This window comes from Pogoniulus pusillus, chromosome 12 (assembly GCF_015220805.1).
Source record: "Pogoniulus pusillus isolate bPogPus1 chromosome 12, bPogPus1.pri, whole genome shotgun sequence".
In the NCBI taxonomy this organism is placed as follows: Eukaryota; Metazoa; Chordata; class Aves; order Piciformes; family Lybiidae; genus Pogoniulus; species Pogoniulus pusillus.
In genome coordinates, this window is record NC_087275.1 from 1,711,843 (window position 1) to 1,734,726 (window position 22,884).

Genomic DNA, 22,884 nt, shown 5'->3' on the forward strand with positions numbered 1-22,884 from the left:
AAAATACCAATAGTAGCCCATATCACTCACTCCTCTGCTGAGAAACACAACTAGTCAAAATGTAGATAAGACACTCACTGCTCACACACAAGCTCTTGCTTCTGTTCCTTCTTTCTTTCTGACAGTCTGGTCTGTGTGGTTGCCTCTGCCTTAACTCTTTAATCCAACCTAACTTTTTTCCTCTAATCTTGTCATCTTTTTTTAACATCTCACCTCAGATCTCTCCAGATTCATCGCATGAGATATACAAGGGTTGATCTGGCTATTTCTGTAGGGAGGGAAAAAAGAGGGAAGGGGGTTTGGGTTGGAAGCCTCCTGGCAATCTGATTGTTTTGGGAGGGATTGTGTGTTCATAGAATCATAGAACCAACGAGGTTGGAAGAGACCTCCAAGCTCATCCAGTCCAACCTAGCACCCAGCCCTAGCCATCCATCTAGACCATGGCACTAAGTGCCTCATCCAGTCTTTTCTTGAACACCTCCAGCATTGGATTCAGGCTTCATTCCTTAACTTCCAGCTGGCTGAGCCTAGTCTAGGTGATTTCCTAAGAGTGGGAGGGCAGGTACCTCCCAAACCACCACACTAAGTAGGACTGTTGATGAGTGCATTACTCTGCATACCATCATACCTTCAAGTAAGAAGTTTTGCTCCACAAAATCATAGAATCAATCAGTCTGGGAGAAGAGACCAACCCCCACCTGGCTACAACCTCCCTTCGGGTAGTTGTAGATAGCAATGAGGTCTGCCCTGAGCCTCCTCCATGTCTACGTCTGCTATGATCTTGGTTGCAGACACTCACCCTTCACTTACAGCCCTCAAAACTGTTCTCTTGTACTGAAAACAATGTTTCTCATTTACATGACTACATGTCATGTGTAGCCTGTAAAGCAATACATGTCTTCCAGAATATATGATCCATAAATCCATGTTTTCACTGTAGTTATTAAATGCATACATATAGCTGCACACAGCACCAATGAGGTATCAAAGAAAGTTTGATGCTGCTGTTTTTAAAGAAAAGCTCCATGCTTCAGGACATTTATTATTTGATGAAGTTGACTAATGGAGCTATAGGACACAAACAACATGGGGAAAAGTCAGCTGCAGCAGCAAATAACAAAATAAACCCACGCACTTCTTCAATCTTTCTCATAAATAACCACACACTGTTTGAGATCTTCTAACAATAACCATGAAATACTGCAAAGAGCCATACCAAAAAATGAGATAAGGGCCACTATGGCATACAAGTTGCTTTATCATTGGGTGCTTGTGAAGAAAATTAGATCCATTCAAGCATTTCAGCTTGGAAGGTTGTCACACACTAATGGCTTATGGTCAGAATACAGAATATAACTCTTGCTGCATTTTTGTGCTATTTGGCTGCCCAGGCTGCATATTACCAGTAAAACATGGTGCTTCTACACACACTGCGTCACTGAGGAGAGCAATATGCAGGTCTTCAATTACAGCAAGGAAATAATTTCAGAGAAGGCCCTTGGAAAAGGTACTATGAAAACCTCTTCTGGTAGTTACTCTGCTTCAGAAGATTTTAAACAAACAAAAAGCCTTCCTTTATTTCTATATGGCAACAATTCATCTTGAATGATGACTATAATTTGCTTGTTAGTTTCCTTTTGTGTGAAGCATCTGCAGAGACATTTTAGAAGATCAGCAGAAGTGAGCTGAAAAATGCATGCAGACATTAATAGCAGTGACTTTTTCAAAACAATACTTTTGTGCTTGCTGTTTCCTTAGGAGAAATTATTAAGAACAAGAAGAGGCCTCCTGTTTTAAAGTGCCTCTGAACCAAATTTTGATAAGTTTATTATAGAAGTTCTTGTAAGTTCTGCTTCATTTTAAGAAACAAGTACATCACTTAATGCCTCCATAAATAGCCTTTTAGCACATTTCTACCCATGCTGGTATAGAAGCTCTCCTAAATCAAGTGTTGTTAAAGGAAAATTAATTTTGATTAACCTTTTATTCAAATATAAGACCACCCATACAATGAGAGCATTTTGGCATAAAGGAAAACCAGTTTCATGCAAGTCATAATATATAAAAAGGAATGATGCATGAAATGTGGAAAGGAGCAGAAGAAAAGGAGGTGCACAGAGCTGCCTTTACAGGACAGCCAGGCTCTGGAGGACTCTTCAAGCATAAGAGGATTTGTGTTCTGAGCAAGAATATTTGGATTTCCAGACTTGGACAACTGAGTCCAGGCTTGAACAACTCATGTAGAAGAGAAAAGCAGGGAAAACAACCAATGGACTGTGCCAGCATAAGAGGCCCTGGCTAAATGCATTTTTCTGTGATTAACAACTTCATTGCTCTCTACAGCTCCTTGAGAGGAGGCTGCAGTGAGCTGGGCTTGGGCTCTGCTGCCTGGTCTCAGGTGAGAGGAGGAGAGGAAATGGCCTGGAATGGTGCCAGGGGAGGGTTAGGTTGGAGAGAAGGAAAAACGTCTTTGGTGTCAAAGCGGTCAGGGACTGGCAGAGGCTGCCCAGGGAGGTGGTGGAGTCCCCATGCCTGGAGGTGTTCCAGAAAGGTGTGGCCACAGGTCTTGGGGACAGGGTTTAGTGGCCATGGCAGGGTTGGGTTGTGGTTGGACTGGATGCTCTTGGGGGGCTTTTCCAACCCAAACAATTCCAAGATGTATTGCAACTTGAACACAGTTTTTAGAGCAAAGCTTCCCTACAACATCTTAACTAGTCTGGCATGCTACCACCTGTCACTGCCTTCATTTGCCTTTAGCATGTGAGCTGTACCCAGTGTACAGCCAAAACAGTATATCCAGAAGTTGTGACACAAAATGAGTAATTCCAGCTTTTTTCCCCCTAGGTGTAATTATTATCTCAGTTTATGACAAAATTCACTGTACCCTCTTAAGGACTTTTCTAGTCTCCCACAAACAGTATTGATTTTACAACCTTTTTCCAGTCTTTGAATTCTGTAGCCCGCTCAGCACTGACCTAGTACAGATAATACATATCCCCTGCTCCAGGCCTCCACACATCCCAGGATTCTGTCTTTTGAGTTCTAGAGAGCTTTATTCTTAAGAGTCTGACCCAGAAAATTCAGGCCTTGATGCCAACAGATATTCCCATGACATGATCTCTGGATTGGTCCCTTTGAGTAGTGAGCTACACAAACTTTGAAAAGGCTGAGGTCTAACACTCAGAAAGGGACAACCTAGAGTCTTCTAATCACAACACTGTCATTTCTGCTAACTTCAACAGCTAATGAATGTGTACAAACCACCTCAGCTTTGCCGTCCCTAGAAAGCTGCCAAGAAGCACTTACCCTGCTGCCCCTGCGGTGTTTGTGAGATGATGAACTGTGCTGGCTGCAAGTTGGTTGTTGGATGCACCAACACAAACTGTTGCAGGTTGAGATTCTGCTGCTGAAGCTGCTGCAAGTGCTGCAAATCCTTAAGGAAACAGGGAAGGGGGGGGGGGAAGGGGGGTAAACAGCAAATAAAACCAACCAAAGAAAAAAACAAAAGAAAGAGACAAAGAAAGAGCTGTGTGTTAGACATTTAAGTCAGCTGTGACTCCCAAGGTACCTAAATTTACTATCAACCAGTCACCTTCTAACATTTAAAGACAAAAGCAGATGTTCAACAGCAGTCCTGCTACTGAAAATCCTTTAGTCTGGGAATCTGAACTTCTCTGTCCTTCATAATACCAAACAAAAACTGTTTACCAAATAACTCATACAAATATTTCTAGGACTGTTCCTGCCTTTAAAAAAAGAAGCCAAACAAAACCCCCAATCTCCCTCCCCAATAAATGTCGAAGTTTCCAAACACTTCAGACTTATCAGAACTTGGAATTCTCAGACTTACTACTTGAGCATGCAACTCTGCTAAAAAAATTCACTCTTGATAAATCAAGCTTATTGGCTGGGAATTATTTTTATTTATAACAACATTGTAACCAGCAACAGGAAAGTAAAAAATGCTAGATTCCCAGTTTGCACTCTGGGTGTGCAGGTCAAATCGTGCCACCTGAAATCTGTTTTATAAGTACCGAAACAAGACACAATAAGTTTAATGGACACAGCTGTAATTAAAGGTTAAAAGGAATAACCAAAAACACTATTGCAGAACTGTGACGGTTTGGGTGTTCCCTGCCCCCCCACACTTAAATCACCCAGACTAGACTCAGCAGCTCTGGAAATTGAATGAAGCTTTAGATTTACAGCTTAGCACAATAGACAAGCAGATAGTTACAGTATATACAGTTATATACAAGTTAAAGAGGGAATACAGAAACACAACAGCCCTCTCAGAAACCTGAGTCCCCAGGAGGGGCTCCCAACCACCCTTCCACCTTCCTCCCACCCCTCTACCTTAACCTAGACTTTGCCTTACGCTTCAAGCTAGATTGGAGAGTCAGCCAGGGGAGTTAGGAATCAAATGCATCAGTCACACAGATAGCAGGTTAGGTTAGAGAGGTTCATGCAGCCCCAGAGAGACAGAGAGCAACTCATCTATGTATGTGTTCTTGTACTTATACCTCTCAGCAAGCCTGTGAGTGAAGTAGACATCACCACTATTTCCTTTTCACAGCCTGTAATCTGATTCTCACCAAAACATTCTAGCTAGCTTCAAACTAGCACAAGAACCCTACTTTTATGTGTTCAAGCCATTCTGAACTGTTAATTTTCTGGAAATGAATGATCTCAGTGTAAATGCTAACCTCCGAGAAACCGAATCATCAAGGAACAAACGCTTCCACGCCACGTTTAGCTCGAGAATCAAACACAAAGAACTGCCTCAAAATGTCCCACTCAACATAGCTTTTTTCTTTCAATGTTCTCCAAACAGAACACTAACAAGAGCAACCAAAGAATGAAACATTGCTATAGGTGAAGCCAGCCAGTGTAAAAGATAATCTATGAAAACCATCCACACACCCATGTAGAATTTTCCCACCTGTCTGGGAACAAGCTCTTTTCAAAACACCCACCAAGCAGGTGGATAAAGGCCTGAAATGTTTCCCCTCCCATTAAACAAGCCTGTTAGGAATTATGCAAAATTAATAACCTGTGTTAATTTTGACATGCAGGCAAAGATTGTTAATAACTACGAGCACACTTTACTAACATTAAATCTCGACAGAAAACTAACTGACGAGGTTCAAAATGCACGGGAGCAGGGGATTGAGTAAGTTTGCAGATGACACCAAGCTAGGAGCAGCTGTGGAGCTGCTGAGGGTAGCAGAGCCCTGCAGAGTGACCCTACCAGGCTGGATGGGTGGGCAGAGGCCAATGGGATGAGAATGAACAAGGCCAAGGGCAGGGATCTACACTTTGGCCACAACAACCCCAAGCAACACTCCAGGCTGGGGACAGAGTGGCTGAGAGCAGCCAGGCAGAGAGGGAGCTGGGGGTGCTGGTAGAGAGGAGCTGAACGTGAGCCAGCAGTGTGCCCAGGTGGGCAGCAGAGCCACTGGCATCCTAGGCTGGCTCAGGAAGAGTGTGGGCAGCAGGACAAGGGAGGTTATTCTGCTCAGCATTGGTCAGGCCACACCTTGAGTGCTGAGTCCAGTTGTGGGCTCCTCAATTCAATAGAGATGTTGAGGTGCTGGAAGGTGTCCAGAGAAGGGCAATGAAGCTGGTGAGGGGCCTGGAGCAGAGCCTTGTGAGGAGAGGCTGAGGGAGCTGGGGGTGTGCAGCCTGCAGCAGAGGAGGCTCAGGGCAGGGCTCATTGCTGTCTACAACTACCTGAAGGGAGCCTGTATCCAGGTGGGGTTGGGCTCTTCTGCCAGGCAAGCAGCAACAGAACAAGGGGACACAGCCTCAAGTTGTGCCAGGCTGGATGTTAGGAGGAAGTTGTTGGCAGAGAGAATGATTGGCATTGGAAGAGGCTGCCCAGGGAGGTGGTGGAGTCACCGTCCCTGGAGGTGTTGAAGCCAAGCCTGGCTGGGGCACTTAGTGCCATGGTCTGGTTGATTGGCTAGGGCTGGGTGCTAGGTTGGACTGGATGATTGTGGGCAAGCATTTAGAGCCTGTTCCTGGTAAACTCAAGCAGTGGAGTTTAGGGGCAGTTTCAGGATGCAATGAGGCATCTGTGCCACCTGCTCATCCCTTTTTATCAATACAGCCCGAGACTAACAGACCTTTGGACACAGATTAGCCAATCAGAAGGGCACTTTGCCAAGCCTGGCCATATTAGAGAAGCCAGGGCTTCCGCTTTCCATTCCTGCGGTTGTTTCCCCCAGCACAGAAGCAGGGGGACAAGCCAAAGTCCTTGGACTCAATGGCTCCAGGTTCTTTGTCCTCTTTCCCACTGTTGCTTCTCCCTGCAGCCGACGTGGCGAGAGCAGAAAGACAAAGCCAAACCAACCAAACATAAAACCTCCCAAAACTCCATTTCTGTTAAGTTCCTCAGATAGCAGGGGAGCTTTCTGCAGACAGACTCTCCCCTGGGTGCAACTATGTCAGAAAATACAATGTCAGCTTGCTCCTAAACAGTGCTCTGGCTGCTTGAGTAGAGATGCCCATTTTAACGTACCTCATAGAACACAGAATCATTTACAGAATCACAGAACTTTAGAGGCTGGAAGGGACCTCCAGAGATCATCAAGAGTCCAATCTTCCCACCAAGACAGGATCTCCTAGGGTAGTTCACTTAGGAATGCATCCACGTGGGTTTTGAAAGGCTCCAGAGAAGGAGACTCCACAAGCTTTCTGGGCAGCCTGTGCCAGTGCTCTGCCACTCTCACAGTACAGAAGTTTCTCCTCACATTGAGGTGAAACCATCTATGTTGCAGTTTGTAGCCACTGTTCCTTGTACATTGCTGCTGGTCAGCAAAAAGAGATTGGCCCCAACAACTTGACACCCACCCCTCAGATATTTGTACACACTGATCAGATCCCCTCTCAGCCTTCTCCTCTCCAGACTAAATAGCCCCAGGTTTCTCAGTCTCACTTCATAGGTAAGATGCTGAAGTCCCTCAGTCATCCTTGTGGCTCTTCACTGGACTCTTTCCAGTAGGTCCCCATGTCTCTTGAACTGAGGAGCCCAAAAATGGACACAGTATTCCGGGTGTGGTCTAACCAGGGCAGAATAGAGGGGGAGAAGAACCTCCCTATACCTGCTGGCCACACTTTTCTTGGTGCACCCCAGGATGACAATGGCTCTCTTGGCCACAAGGGCATATTGCTGGCCCATGCAGAATTTGCTGTCCACCAGGACTCCAAGGTCTTTCTCCACAGAGCTGCTGGAAAAGATCTCTGAAATCATCAAGTCCAACCATTAGAGATCTTTTCCAATCAAAACAACTCTATGAATAATGTAACACTACCAAGTCTAGTGCTAAACCATGTCCCTAAGCACTACATCTACACACCTGCCAATCACCTCCATGCATAACAATTCAAATGCTTCTCTGGACAGCCTGCTCTAGTGTTTTCAGTCAAGACATTTTTCCTAATGCCCAATTTAAGCCTCCTCTGGCACAACTTGAGGCCATTTCCTCTTGTCCTGTCACTTGATGCTTGGGAGAAGAAAGCGACATCTCCTCGATACAACCTCCTTTCAGGGAACTGTTGAGAGATAAAGAGGGTCTCTCGTGAGCCTCCTTTTCTCTAGACTAAACAGCTTCAGCTTCCTCAGCCACCCCTTACAGGACTTTTAATCTAGGCCCTTCACCAGCTTACTGCCCTTCTCTGCAACCCCTCCAGAATCTCAGTTTTGTTGCAGCAAGTGGCCCAAAACTGGGCTAGTCTTGCCAGTGCTGAGTACAAGGGTGACAATCACTTCCCTAGTCCTCCTGATCACACTGCTCTGGATACAGGCCAGGATGCTGTTGTCCTTTTTGACCACCTGAGCACACTGCTGGCTCATATTCAGCCAGCTGTCAACACACTGAGGTCCCTTTCCACTGGGCAACTTTACAGCCACATTTCCTCAGATCTGTAGCACTGGCATGAGGTTGATGTGACTCAGGTGCAGGAGCCAGCAATTGGCCTTGCTGAACCTCATAAAACTGGCCCCAGCCTATCAATCCAGACTGTGCATCTGTGACTATTCACCATCACTCTTTGGGCCTCACCAGCCACTCAGTTTTTAATCCATTCATCCAGGCCATGAACAGCCACATTCTCCAGCAGCAAGCTGTGGAACACAGTGCCAAAGGCTCCACTCAAATCTAGGTAGACTACATCCACAGCCTTCCTTTCATCTAAGTAGGTTACCTTGTCATAGAAGGAGACCAGGTTCACCAAGCAGGACCTGTCTTTCATGAAACCATGTGAAAGGCCTGGAGCACAAACCCTATGAGGAGAGGCTGAGGGAGCTGGGGGTGTGCAGCCTGCAGCAGAGGAGGCTCAGGGCAGAGCTCATTGCTGTCTGCAGCTGCCTGCAGGGAGGCTGTAGCCAGGTGGGGTTGGGCTCTGCTGCCAGGCAAGCAGCAACAGAACAAGGGGACACAGTCTCCAGTTGCGGCAGGGGAGGTCTAGGCTGGATATTAGGGGGAAGTTGTTGTCAGAGAGAGTGATTGGCATTGGAATGGGCTGCCCAGGGAGGTGGTGGAGTCACCGTCCCTGGAGGTGTTGAAGCCAAGCCTGGCTGGGGCACTTAGTGCCATGGTCTGGTTGACTGGATAGGGCTGGGTGCTAGGTCGGACTGGCTGAGCTTGGAGGTCTCTTCCAACCTGGCTGATTCTATGATGACTGGGCTTGATTGCCTGGTTGTCCTGTACATGCTGCATACAGCACTCAAGAAGACCTGCTCCGTGGCTTTCCTTGGCACCATGGCCCAACTGACATTTTTGTACTTCCCCAGATTCTCCTGCCCATTCTCGTAGGTGTCACACTTGCTAGCCTCTGGTCAACTGAGACCTCCACACTCCATCAGGACTGATGATAGATAATTGTAAGTAACTTGGTGAACACCTCTGCCAGTTCTCTCAGTAACTAACATACTTGAGTTGAAGTGAGCCAGACCAACAAGGACCTGCTTCTTAAGGCCTGTGAAACAGCCTCCATGTGTTCTCTTTGATGAAGGTTTCTGCATTAGGGCCACAAAGATGACCAGATGGCTGGAGCAGCTCTGCTATAAGGACAGGCTACAAGAGTTGAGGCTCTTCAACCTGAAGAAGAGAAGCCTTTGAGGAAGCCTTGGAGTGGCCTTCCAAGTATCTGAAGAGGGCCTATAGGAAGGCAGGGGAGGGACTACTGACATGGTCTTGTAATGACAGGACAAGGGGGAATGAGTTTCAGAACAAGGGGGAATGGGTTTAAACTGGTAGAGAGGAGATTGAAACTAGATGTTAGGAAAGGGTTCTTTGCAGTGAGGGTGGTGAGACACTGGCACAGGTTGCCCAGGGAGGTGTTCAAGGCCAGGTTGGATGAGGTCTTGAGCAACCTGTTCTAGTAGGAGGTGCCCCTGCCTATGGCAGAGGGTTGGAACTGCATGAGCTTTGAGTTCCCTTCCAATCTAAACCAGTCTAAGATTCTGAGCCCTTGCACAAGCTGCCAGCAGGGGAAATGGCGATGAAAAGTCAAGACAGACCAACTTTTATGTTAAAACTGTTAACCTAAGACTTCAAAGTCTCAGCTCCTTCTAGGAAAGAGAAGTGTCACAAGTGAAAACAAAGACTATGGAGTGAAAGAAACCTGAGACCACAGACGTACACTATAACAAAATGACTACTTAACCTGCATGACAAAGACACTAGCCATCAATCACTCAGGCAACTTGGCCATGTTAAGTAAGAAGCAGGCAGTGTGATAATATGGTAGATGGACACCTGATAGCCTGGTCAAGCAATACTCTAAGAAATGGAAATTGCCATTTTATAAGTGGATAGCAAAATTTTTGAAAGTGCCCCCCAGAGCACCAGAATGTTTTTAAAGTTAATAGTCCTGTTTGCTTTCAGAAAAAAATAGTGCTGCAATCATTCCTGTGAAATCCAGGCCAACTCCCTTCCTAAAGAAGTGAGGTAACCTCTCCAAGTAGTCCCAGGAACTCAATTTTCCTTCTGATTTCATATCATGAAGTTACACTGGTCAGAATTACTAAAACCCCTTGGTTCTTGAGCCCAATGTGATGTAGACATCCACTCAGTTATTCATTGATTTTCAATGTTCTGCTGGTTACCTTTGCAGACTGAACAGACTCTCGCAGAACACAAGGGCTCCTGCTGAATTAGATGCAGAAGTAAGATTAGGGCAAGTTGAGCAATGCTCTGAACACTCAGTGGAGTGAGGCTGACAGATGAAAATAGAGGTGGGTAAGAGAAAACAGAAAGACAAAAGTTGAGAGAGTTTCCATTTATGAAGGAAAAAGCAGGGACAGAAAAACAGACAGGTTGAGAGCTTCCCACCACCAAAAGCAAACAAATGAACCTTCCCAAGACGACCAAGTAGATCAGATGATTTGAAGCAGCACCAGAGGAGACGGAGCTACACACCAGAAAGAATACAAAGCAATAGTAGCAGTGCATTTGTAAGAGCAAAGCAGAAGAGCCTTTTGTTTAAAACTACAGTGTTCCTAACACAGGGTACCTAGCTAAGACACAACAGCTCTTATCAGCAGACTCTTACACTTCAATAAGAGAAAACTGGCTTCAAATTGAGGCCTCAGGGATAACTAGTATAAGCAATCTTATTCTGTACATCTGCCTTGGTAAGTGCTACCTTGCCTGAGTCGTGTTTAAATACAGAAATATAACTCTCTAATGCAAAATGGAAATGATACTTCCAAGGCTAATCACTCCTAAATAGCTCTACCAGCTCTACAAATTCATTTGAAATCAAACTTTATTTTTACCTTGGGAAACTTTTATTGCTTAGGTAGTTGTAGCATTACAATAAATCTCCCAATAGCAACCACGCAAACGATCCCAACACTGTTTTCCTACACTGATCTTTTTGGTCTCAATTGTAAAATCTCTATACTAGTGTTAGCACAAAGAGATGGAAAGATTTTTAGGGAAACAAGCATGCCTTCTGGTGCTGCCTAATAACTTAGAAAGACCAAAACAATTCAACTCCCATCTCAGCAGAATAACCTGCCACATCCTTTTGTGCTGACCTGAGGATTTTTTCTGTTGTTTTTATTATTTTAACTATCTGAAGTTACAGAATCATTGAATGGTTTAGGCTGGAAAGGACCTCGAGATCAACTGTTCTTTAATGTTGCCATCTTTCCGTAATAGAAAGATGTTTCACAGAATCATAGACCCATAGAATGGGTTAGGTTGGAAGAGACCTCAAGGATCATCCAAGCTCCAACACCCTGACATAGGCAGGGACACCTCCTACTAGGACAGGTTGCTCAAGGCCTCATCCAACCTGACCTTGAGCACCTCCAGGAAGGGATCAGCCACAATCTCCCTGGGCAACCAGTTCCACAAACTCTCTGGGCAACCTCTGCCACCACCCTCACTGCAAAAACCCCTTTCCTAACATCTAGCTTGAATCTCCCCTCTGCCAGTTTAAATCCATTACCCCTCATTCTGTCACTACAAGACCTTGTCAGTAGGCCATCTCCAGCCTTCCTGTAGGCCCCCTTGAGATACTGGAAGGCCACTATAAGGTCTCCTCAAAGCCTTCTAAAGTCCTCGAAGTTCTAGAGTTAACAGCATTATCTCTAGATACAACTGCAGTCCAAACTTAAATATCCCTATAATTCATATCATGTAAACACTGCTTATGGATCCTGAAAACAAGCAAATTTTACAAAGACCTCCAGAACTTGATACAACTGTCACCAACAACTGAACATCACCCCAGGAGCAGCACTAACATCTCACCAAACTGCTGCAGCAGAAACTTTATGTTGACTGCAGCGTATACTAAAGAAGTCATGCTTGTGCAATTAGTTAATTAAAATAAATATGGTAATCCCCCTGCTGCAGAGACCTGCCAGTTAATTATTCAAAATCATCAATTAAAACAAACATTCAGCTATTTGTGTAATCAGTTACATATTTACAATAGCAACACAAACAAAGCTGAGTACTGTTTATAAACCCTTCTGCAGATGGATCAAAACGCATCGTGTTACTTCCACCTCTACACTTAGATGGCACAAGTTTACCATAAAATGCCAAGTTACATCCAAGACCTACTTGAATTATGTCCTGCACTTTCATCATGAGAAGCAGCTAACGAGATTCAGCCAAGCTACATTTATATGTTTGAAATCACTCTAAAAGAAACGGATAGTGAAGTCAAGCATTTAAGCAATTAGGAACGGAAAATGGGGGGAAAATAGTGCAGCTTTAATTTGTTGCCCTTGTGCTACAAACACACACTGTGTGGTGCCAACTATGGTCACATGCTATTTTTCAGAGAGCCTTCAGCTTACTCGTTGTTTGAATGGCCTGCACTTTACTGGAGCAGAGCTTGCCATCTTAGCTGCACATTGGAAGACAAGAGAGACAAATGCACGGATCATTTACACTCAGGTTAAGAGACAGACACAGGATCAAACAGGAACTCTGGCAGATGCATGGAGATGTTAGAAACTAGCCATCAGCTTTTTTGACAAGGACATTTTCATTTTGTTCTTCAAATCTACCAGTACTGTTGGACAGAGAGAAAGCCTTAACAAATTAGATGGTCAAGGCTGTTTTCTTGCATGCTACATTCCCCAAGTGGGACTGAAGTGGGATCCTTTGCTAGGAGAGCCACATGACTCATCATAGTGCACTAAAAGGCTCTGCTTGAGGGGGAAGCAGGCAGCATCAAACGTGATATGGCATCACTTGCCTCTGTAAAGATGATCAGAGAGGTCAGAACTTTTAGATCAACACCATGCAAGTTTGCCATTTCAGCTAATAAACTAATAGCACAACCAGGCTGCTATTCACAGGATCACAGGGTGTTAGGGGTTGGAAGGGATCCAAGGAGAGAGAGTCCAACCCGTCTGCCAGAGCAGGACCACACAATATAGCACAGATCACAGACAAACACATCCAGACAGGCCTTGAAAATTTCCAGAGAAGGAGACTCCACAACCTCTCTGGGGAGCCTGTGCCAGTGTACTGTACCCTTACAGTAAAGAAGTTCCCCTTGTGCTGAGCTGGAACCTCCTGTGCTGCAACTTACACCCGTTGCTCCTTGTCCTGTCACAGGGAGCAAGTGAGAAAAACCTGTCTCCCACCTCCTGACTAGCTCTCAGTCCCCCCTCAGTCTTCTCTTCTCCAGACTAAGCAGCCCCAGGCCCCTCAGCCTCTCCTCATCAGCCATTGCCCTCCAGCCCGCTCATCATTCTCCTAGCCCTCTGCTAGACTCTCTCCAGCAGATCCCTGTCCCTCTGAAACTGGGGAGCTCAAAACTGAAGGCAGTACTCAAGGTCTCACTAGGGCACGGTAGAGGAGAAGGAGAACTTCCCTTGATTTGCTGGACACACTCTTCCTAGTACACTCTAGGATCCCACTGGCCTTCTGGGACCAAAAGGGCACACTGCTGTGCCATGGGCAACTCCCAGATCTCTCTCTCCAGGGCTGCTCTCCAGCAGATCACCTCCCAGCCTGTACTGCTGCAGTTTACCACTCAGCTAGTGGAACAGCACATTTCACCAATGGATTTCACAAAAAATGGTCACATTTCCATTCTTAATTAACTTTTATCTTCACTTTTCAGATAGTGCATCCCAGTTGAATCCAAGTGCAAACAGTCTGACTAGAAAGCATCAGGCAGCCTTAAAGAACCTGATCACTGTAGCAGCTTTGGAGATTACATACCCAACACACTTTGCACAGTTGGACTAATCAATCTGAAGTACTGAGAACTTGGATCTATGGACAGATGGAGCTCACTGTCAGCAGCACAAGCACTTACTATAGGTACTCAAGATGCCTATGCTGTACATTTGGTTACCCACATCTGGAAGTCTAAGAAGTTTCCTCACTATATACGCTAAGCACGGAGTCAGTGGCGCTGCGCCCTCCACACTGAATTAAGCCAGTCCTGGAAGACCCAGCAGGATCTTTGCTGCTTCTAGTTGAGCAAAACTTGCCTGGCAAGCAGACACCCAGAATTAATAGGTCTTTAGCAGTAGACCATAAAACTGGGCAGATTCTGACACCAGATTCATTCTGGCAAGTTTTTTTCCTAGACACACGAGACTCCCCATTCTTTGTAAATTAACTTGGTGCACTAAGCACCAAGCCAAAACAGCACAAAAATGCCTCTCTTTACCTTTTACTATTTTTCTCTTTGAAACTAACAAGCATCCTTCGTGACACACAGGTCTACCCTCCCACCCACACAGGTTTTGACACATGTCCTCTCTATGGGCACCTTTCTACACCCCTTTACCTCCATTCTCAAGCTAACTGTAAGGAGGAGAATCCAGCAAATACAGCATCTGGTCAGCTAGTGGAACAACCTCAGAAGCCCTGTGAGACTGAGGAGCAGCTGGTGTGCATTCTTCGCCAAAACTACCAACTTCCACCTCATCAGCTAAGGATGCATAAGGAAAGACTAATACTACTCAATTATATAGGATTATAGCGCTATAGAAACTCACTGAATAAGGAATAAAAGTATTATTTCAATGAGACCATTAGTCAAATCTCCTTATTTTCCACCCTCTCAAGCCTGAAGGCTCACCTGTGCAATCTGTATTGGCTGAGATAGAGGGATCTGCGTCATCGGCGTTGCAGCAGAGGCCGAGATGGTGGCACCAGCAGCGCTGTGCTGCTGACTGGCTGAATGCTGCACTGCAGCTGCCAGCAACTGTGCCTGCGCCTGTTGTAGCAATAACTGTTGCTGGGCTGGCGTCAACGTGAGCTATAAATAATTAGAAAACACAGCCATTAATAATGGAAAGAGCCACTTCAGCTACAAAGTCATTAGCTAGCTCGTTACTAGTTACATCAACCAGACGTTCCTCAAACTATTACTACAGTTCAGCCTTTAACCAGCCAATGACTCTGGCCTTCAGTAAGGACAGCTGACTACTCAACAACATATAGGAACCAAACTACCAGACCTGACATAAACCAAACCACGTCAATACAAACCTTTGCACTTACTGGAACCTACAGAACCTAACTTAACTCGTACGTTTTCTTCACAATCCTACCAAGAAGTTCAGGAAAAAGGTAATCAAGTAGCAAGCAGAAGAAAAGAATCAATATTGCCAGGATCTGAAAGGAAATTTACACCCAGCAGAACACAAGCGATCAGTGAGATGAACGAGAAGCAGGAATGCTAGCTGTGGCTACTAAACAAACTGATAACACCCCAGCTGCTTCACTTTAGCATGAAACCCTGCCATATCCCAGCACTTCCATTATAGCCTAAGATACAAGTAAAGAACATGAGTTCCATTTGCTTCTCTCCAAGTCTCCCTCCATCTGCCTTTTTTTTTTTTAATCGAGTTGGCAAGTCTGCATCCCTCCCTTTTCCCAAGCACACATTACCTCTGTGAAACAGGTGGCAGCCACCTCTCCTGCACATCTAAATAATCTGGATGCCCAGATTTACTACAATCCCTATGTACCTGGAGTTTTGCATGCTTCCCTACTGCAGACAATCATAAATTCAAACAAACCCATATTTTTGGGGAACGAGGAAAAGAATAGTAAAATATGCAAGGCTTTAATAGCATATTAAAAATCTCACCTTTAGAACTTTCACTGCAATTAACCAAAAACTAAATGGGACATTTACACACAAGGATCCAAGAAGACTTAACAGTGGAATATGAAATCAAGATATTGCTTCATTCAATTGTAGAGATGATCTAACCTAATACTTCATATCATAAATACATGGTTGGAGCAATTGCTCTAAATTCCTTATTAGCACACAAACTCTTAAACACTGCAAAGGGGATTCCACAGAGGCAAACACTTTAATCAAAACAGCCCATTCACAGAATTTGCTCTTAAGTAACTGAAAGCATTTATAACAACTCAGAAACACCAGTAATCCTAAACCAAGTTATTCCATGTATTTATTCTCCTGCAATTAATACTCCTCCTCAAAACTGGTAGGCTAAAACCAGACAGGTTGGATTGCTACTAAAAAAGAAGAGGAGGAGTGTGTGTCAGTTCCTACAATTTTTGTTCTTCACCACCTATGGGGTAAGATTTAGTCTCATGCTCCCGTTTCACTTTGCAAAAAAAAGCATTCCTTATTATGACATTATTTATGCATGCACCAGGCTCTAATTCCATTGCAGAATCAAGACAGTGGCTGAGAACACAGAGAAATTATTTTTAAGCAAGCACTTTGCAAAGATCAAAAGTATAGGGTTGGTTTATTTTTCTGCAAGAAGATATTTTCTGTCTCCTCTTTCACGCAAGTCTCCTCCTGTATTAGAGGAAATGACAATAACCTTCCCTGGGTTCTGCAGGGACTGCCGTAGACACTGCAATCATTTGCCGGGCAGGAGGCTTACTGCAGTAGACTTGGGTAAATCTTACCCCAGTGATCTGTCCTCCGGCCAGCATGAGCTGGGTCTGGGGTATGGCCGCCTGCACTGAAGGCTGCTGGGAAGGCTGGCTTGGCTGCTGAGAGTCCCCAGATTCTTCATTAGATTTAGACTAGTTAAAAAAAAATATATAGATATACACACACACACCAAACAAGTCTTTATAGTGTAAAACAGATGTTAATGTATGACACTGCACAATCAAAATCGTTCATCTTCATACAAGAAGCCCTCGGGTTTGTTTTAAAGAGTGTGTTTAAGCAATGGCTCTGCACGCTCACCATCTCAGCCAGGATCTGCAGGTAATGCAGCCTACACAAAACAGACTCTCAGGTCCTTTGTAACTCTTTGGCATTGTTTTCAGAGCTCATTTAATTTTACACAATGCAACTGAAGCTGACGCTACCTTTCACCACAAAGAAAGGAAAGGTTGTTAAAATTATTCATTGCCTAAAATCCTGAACAATGGGACAAGGGCAAGGAGATTGCACATCCTGCACCTCTAAGTCATCACACTCTTGGCTCGTGTGAAACTGGTTTAAGAAATCCCCACAGCTGTATGTAGCAACACACAGAACACATACAGCGCTGTTAAATAATCAAAGTTAAGCTTTAATTGAATGCTGACTTATTTAACAGACGGGGGGGTGAAATCTGTGTGCGTGTGTGGGTTTGTTTCCTTGGCTTCTTTCAAGTAAGAAATTGTGAAGACACGAGGGAGGAAATGCAAGTGCATGAAGAGGGTGAGGGAGTTTTATGATAATTAAAACTGGTTATGCAGAACATTAAAATTCTGCATAGATTTGCATATTTTCCACCACCTGTTTTAGGGACTGCAGAGCAGGCTAATTAACATAAAGACTCTGATTAATTCTGCCAGTCATTGAGCGATAATTACAGCGCAGGACTGTAAACATTCTGCACTAGAGATACAGCCTGTTTGCCAACATCTCTCTCAGGGATGGAAGTTTACCATGGCAACCAAAGCAATTTTCTGCCTCCTTCCTCTTAGAAAGGAAGGTCACTATACCTTCTCTTCTTTCCAAATTGTTATTATGTATAAGTGGGTCCACATTCTACTGCATTTCATGTAATGCATTACCCTACATTCTTTAATAACAGCCAATACTGAAACCAGTTTTCAATAAACCTGCATCCCTTGCCCCTTAATACCGCACCGAGAGGAAGTGGCACGTTAACTGATACACTGAAGTGTTCAGCATCGTAAAACAAGTTTGAAAGCTTTGTCTCACGCACATCAAACAATTACTCTGACTTCTTTCGAAATCACTGTTATTTACACAAGCAATCTACACTGGCCACATTACATAGCCAATGTTATGCTCCCATATTCAGCTACCAGAAGCCAGCACGGATCGCGAGCGCTCGCTACGTTTAGCACCACCGAATAAATGGAAGAACATTAAATAACCCTGGGGTTTTATAGTTTTAATGATAAAACACCTGACTGAAATTCAGCATAACGTTAAGATCACTGCATGTTTTAAACAAGTCCAATTGCTGAATGCTTATAGCTTTCGACCTGATTTACAGTTGTAAAACTATTATTTATGCCCACCTATTCGCTTGCAAGACCAGTCAGAATGAAAAAACAGAGCGATATATCATAGGTTAAAAACTTAATGGGACCATAATGCAGTTTGGAACGAGAGAAGGAAAAGCAGCAGCAGGAAACTCTCTTTACCTGTACATTTAAGGACTGAGCAGCAGCCTGTAAACTTGTTCCAGCGAGCTGGACCTACAATACAGTGCAAAGACGGAAATGAAATGCTGTAGAATCCACAGAAATCTTTAACAATGTAAAACTAAAACTAAATTTAAAAACCAACCAAGACCAACTAAACCAACAAGGTTAACAGCCTCTCTGCCAGCACCCCCACAAAACCTCTCACAAGAACAATGCATGCCTCTCTAACACCTCAAACAGTGAAACAGGAGTTATGCTCCAGGCTGAAAAAAAAATCTGTAAGACTCTTCCACAGTGTTATTTGTCTACCTCTGGTTGAATGTATTCCTGCCTAGGGATCTAGATGCTATCAGGAAACTGAGTGGACAGAGCATTTTAGAGTGGAGACGCTGTTCCTATCCTAGTTCAAGAAAACCCACGCTTCAGGGCAGGGTATTAAAGCTCAAGTCATCGTCATCCTTCTAATATTTCAGAATGGTTCTTTTCCCAAACATGTACACTGCATTCACCTGCTTACTTATACAACAAGGAGCAATCACCTGCATAGCACAAAACCTGAGTACAAACATTTTTCCTCAAATCAACCCATTCAAGTATTTTCAGTCTTCAGCCACAAAAAAGATGACCTCAATGCAGAGGACTACAGACACTTTACAAAGGCTGTATTGATTCGGGAATACTCAAAACTTGAATTCAATGTTTGTCATTAGAAGGTCCAAAGAAGTTTCTGTGGGTTTGCAGTGAAGAAAAACAAATGCTCCAGCAAGTGAGATTTATACAGTGGGTTTTTTCCCACCTCTAGTAAGGATTTTCCCTGTGAAACAAGTGCTAAGAAGATGGTTTTAATCAGTTTCAGCTTGGTTTTGCCACCACTGCTACTCTCAGGAAGGAATGCTCTGTAACTAATTACTATCACTTTCAAAGGTCAGAGTTAGAGCTGTAGCAAATTCCATCCCTGGTCATCTTTGAAAACCACTGCTCATTTGAAACGAGACAACACATCAGGATACAATAAAGCAAAGCAAAATGTAATGCTCTATCCTTCATAAAAAAATGCCCCCACATAATATACATCACAAAAGAGAGTCCACATATCTGCCAGCACAGCAAGGAGAGCTTTAATTTAAATTGCAGTACATGAAATTAATAACTGAATATTCAAGCAGGCAGCCCATAAGAGTCACCTTGGAAATGCTTCCTACCACTTTAGATGGAAGCACTAGGCCTACTAAGCATGTTCTACACCTGAGCAAACAACCCTGGAAACACTTGTCCTTATCACAAGCAAAATATAACTAGCTGATGTAATCTGAGCTTTTAATCTGAATTAACAGCAGAGAATAAGCTAAAGCACAACGGTCTGCCATCCCAAATACACTCAGAAATAGTGCTTTTAGAATTACATAATAATAAACCACCACATAAAAGCCTATAAAGGTATCTCACTTGGGCACCAACATATTCCTGAAAACACCTCTGACTGCAATTACAACACCCCTTCCATCACACAAACAGTTTCTAGCTAGGAATTAAACTGCTCCTGAATGTTGCCTATAACCTAATATTTTCTATTAGTCTGGAGGAAAGCACTGTGTGTGAAGGCTGAATAACGCCCCACTAACATCAGCCACACTAGAAGAGGACAGTTTGACAATAGATTCCCACACACCCACAGGTGCATAAAAGAATAGCTGAGATTTTCCTTTTGAGCCAGTTTCAAGAAATGAATCACACTTTATCAAACATGAAGTTACAAAGATCCTGACAACTGTTTAAATAAATACAATTTCCAGGCAAGATAAAGCACAGTGCTAAATACAATTACTGTCCTGGACCAACCTATATAACAAAACAAAGACTAAACCCCAAAATTCTGCAGAGCAGCTGTATGTCCCCACGTTAAACACACACTGACAAGCCATGAAGGCTAGTCAGCTTCTCTGCACATAAAGGCAGCCTACAAACAGCCTGTTGGAGAAGCAAACTCAAACAGTGGCACTCCCTAGGTTCTATATAACCCAATGTACTAGGAAAATTGTAATTATGTGCCATGTAAAATGTTCCATACAATACAGTGGCAATTCAGAGCTCTTAAAAGAGGGCATAAAAGCTTCGGTACGTCAATTATACCACAATCACTGTGCAACCTCAGACCTCAAGCATTCGGGGTCAGCCAATTAGGTACAGCATTTTAAACTTTAACTTGGCGCTGAGGAAGGGAAAGAAATTAGGACATTTGTTTTCAGACATCAAGTATGAACAGATAAAAAAACTACAAAAAATGCCCCTTATACTTCCCTTCACCTAAGGATGCCCCATTTTGTTAAGCCTACATCTGAAGTTCAGCTTTGATTTCCTAAATACAGCAGCAACAGAGCAGAGGGACAGTAGCAGAAACCTGGATATGACAAACAGGTCCTTAAAATAACTTACAAATTAAAAAAAAACAACTCACAAACCATATCTCCTCAGTAGGTAGGATCACCTCCTATTGCTAGTTAACCTGTAAAAACTTGAAAGACCAGAAATTGTACTCACTACCATTCAACACACTTCCATTTGTTTAACTAAAACACTGACAGTTCCAGAACTTTCACAGTTACTAGGTCATAAGATCAACCAGGTTGCAAGAGACCTTCAAGCTCATCCAGTCCAACCTTGCACCCAGCCCTATCCAGTCAACTAGACCACAGCACTGAGTGCTTCAATACGCAGAATGACAGAGGTTGGAGCAAACCTCCAGAAATCATCTAGTCCAACAGGACTGCATTAGACAGGTTTTGAGTGACAGCGGAAATGAAGGCTCCACCAGTTCTCTGGGCAGCCTGATGAAGTGCTCTACTACCTTCAAGGTAAAGAAGTTCCTCCTCACGTTCAGACAGATTCCCATGCTCAGGTCTGTGCCCCTCGCCCCCCGTCCTGTCACTGGACAGCACCGAAGGCAGGCTGGCTGCACCCTCTCGACACCCACTGCTCAAGCACTTGTAACCATTGATAAGATACTCCCCTGGCCTTCTCTAGACTAAAAAGCCTCAAGTCCTTCCTAAGAGAGATGTTCTAGCCCCTCAATCATCTCCATAGCCCTTTGCTCTACCCCTTCAAGCACTTCCATGCCCTTCTGAAAATGGGGAACCAAGACCTGGACAGAGTACTCCAAAAGAGGCCTCACCAGGGCAAAGCAAACCTGCTGGCCACACTCTTGCTGCCATGGCCCACGGTTCACCAGTACTGCCAGGCCTTTTTGCACAGAGCTGCTTTCCAATCCTTCCTCACATACATTTTTTAACAAAAAGAGTACTTTTTGCCCTGCCTCCCCACTTGGTATATCCATTAAGGTATCAGAAAGACAGAATCGCTCAGGTGGGAAAAGATCCTTGGGATCATAAAGTCCAACCTCTAACCCTACTCTATAGAGTTCACCTCTAAACCATATCCCCAAGCACCACATCCAAACGACCTTTAAACACATCCAAGGTTGGTGACACAACCACCTCTCTGGGCAGTCCATTCCAATGCCCCATCACTCTCTCCTTGAAGACTTTTTCCCCTCGTGTCCAGTCCATAGCTACCCCATTGCAGTTTGAGGCCATTCCCTCTTATTCTATTTCTAATTACCTATGAGAGGAGACCAGCACCAACCTCTCTACAACATCCTTTCAGGTACTTGTAGTCACAAAGTCTCCCCTTGGTCTCTTCTTCAAACTAACCATCCCCAGCTCCTTCATAAGATATATTCTCCAGCCCTTCACCAGCTTTGCTGCCTTCCTCTGCACTTGCTCCAGCACCTCAACATTGTTCTTGCATTGAGGTGCCCCAAACTGGACACAACACTTGCAGTGTGGTGTCCCCAGTGCTGAGTACAAGGGAACAATCACCTTCCTATTGCTGTTAGACTTCTTCTAAGAGCCACCTGGGCACATCGCTGGCTCATATTCAGCTGCTTGTCTATTAGAACCCTCCAGTGCTTTATCCAGCAGACTGTATGCTCATCCAAGCCATAAGCAGCCAGTTTGTCCATGAGAATTCTGTGGGAAACAGTGTCTAAGGCTTGTCCAAAGTCTATGAAGACAATATCCACAGCCTTTCCTTCATCCAGTACTTGGGTCATCTTGTCATGGAAGATCTGGTTTGTCAGGCAGAACCTGCTCTTCATGAGCCCATGCTAACTGGGCCTGATCCCCTGCTTGTTCTCTGTATGGCATGTAATAGCCTTCAAGATGACCTGCTCCACGACCTGCCCTGGTACCGAGGTCAGACTGGGAGATCTATAGTTTCCCAGATCCTCCCTTCTTCCTTTCTTGTAGATAGGTGTCACATTTGCTACCCTCCAGTCCACTGGGACCTCCCCAGTTAGCCAGGACTTCAGGTAAATAATGGGAAGTGGCGTGGCAAGTACCTCTGCTGACTCCTTCAGCACTCTTGGGCGCAGCCCATCCAGCCCCATAGACTTGTGTGCATCTAAGTGGCATAGCAGATCACTCTTACTGTGATGATCTCATTCAGCATCACCTCCTTGTCTCCTAGCTCATGAGTCTGGCTGTCCAGAGAACAGCTAGTCCTGGTGCTAAAGACTGAGGCAAAGTAGGCATTAAGCACCTGAGCCTTTTCCTCATCCTTAGCCACTGTTTTCCTCTGCATCCAATGAAGGTTGGAGACTTTCCCTAGTCCTTCTTTTGTTGATTTATAAAAAACGTTTTTTTATTATCTTTAACATCTGCAGCTAGGTTCAGCTCCAGCTGTGCTTTGGCTCTTCTAATTTTCTCCT

General features: G+C 44.3%; 1 protein-coding gene across 3 annotated transcripts in view; it reads right to left on the minus strand.

The window, feature by feature from the left end:
• POU2F1 (POU class 2 homeobox 1) overlaps positions 1-22,884 on the minus strand; it is a 134,629-nt gene that overhangs the window by 33,025 nt on the left and 78,720 nt on the right. For 2 of the 3 annotated variants that reach the window (XM_064152244.1, XM_064152246.1), the window contains exons 4-7: positions 18,117-18,170; positions 16,404-16,523; positions 14,581-14,760; positions 3,307-3,433 (exon numbers count right to left, since the gene is read on the minus strand). In XM_064152244.1, coding sequence (XP_064008314.1) covers positions 3,307-3,433; positions 14,581-14,760; positions 16,404-16,523; positions 18,117-18,170 — 481 coding nt within the window. The remainder of the gene's footprint in view (positions 1-3,306; positions 3,434-14,580; positions 14,761-16,403; positions 16,524-18,116; positions 18,171-22,884) is intronic. The other variant, XM_064152245.1, reaches the window with a different exon arrangement.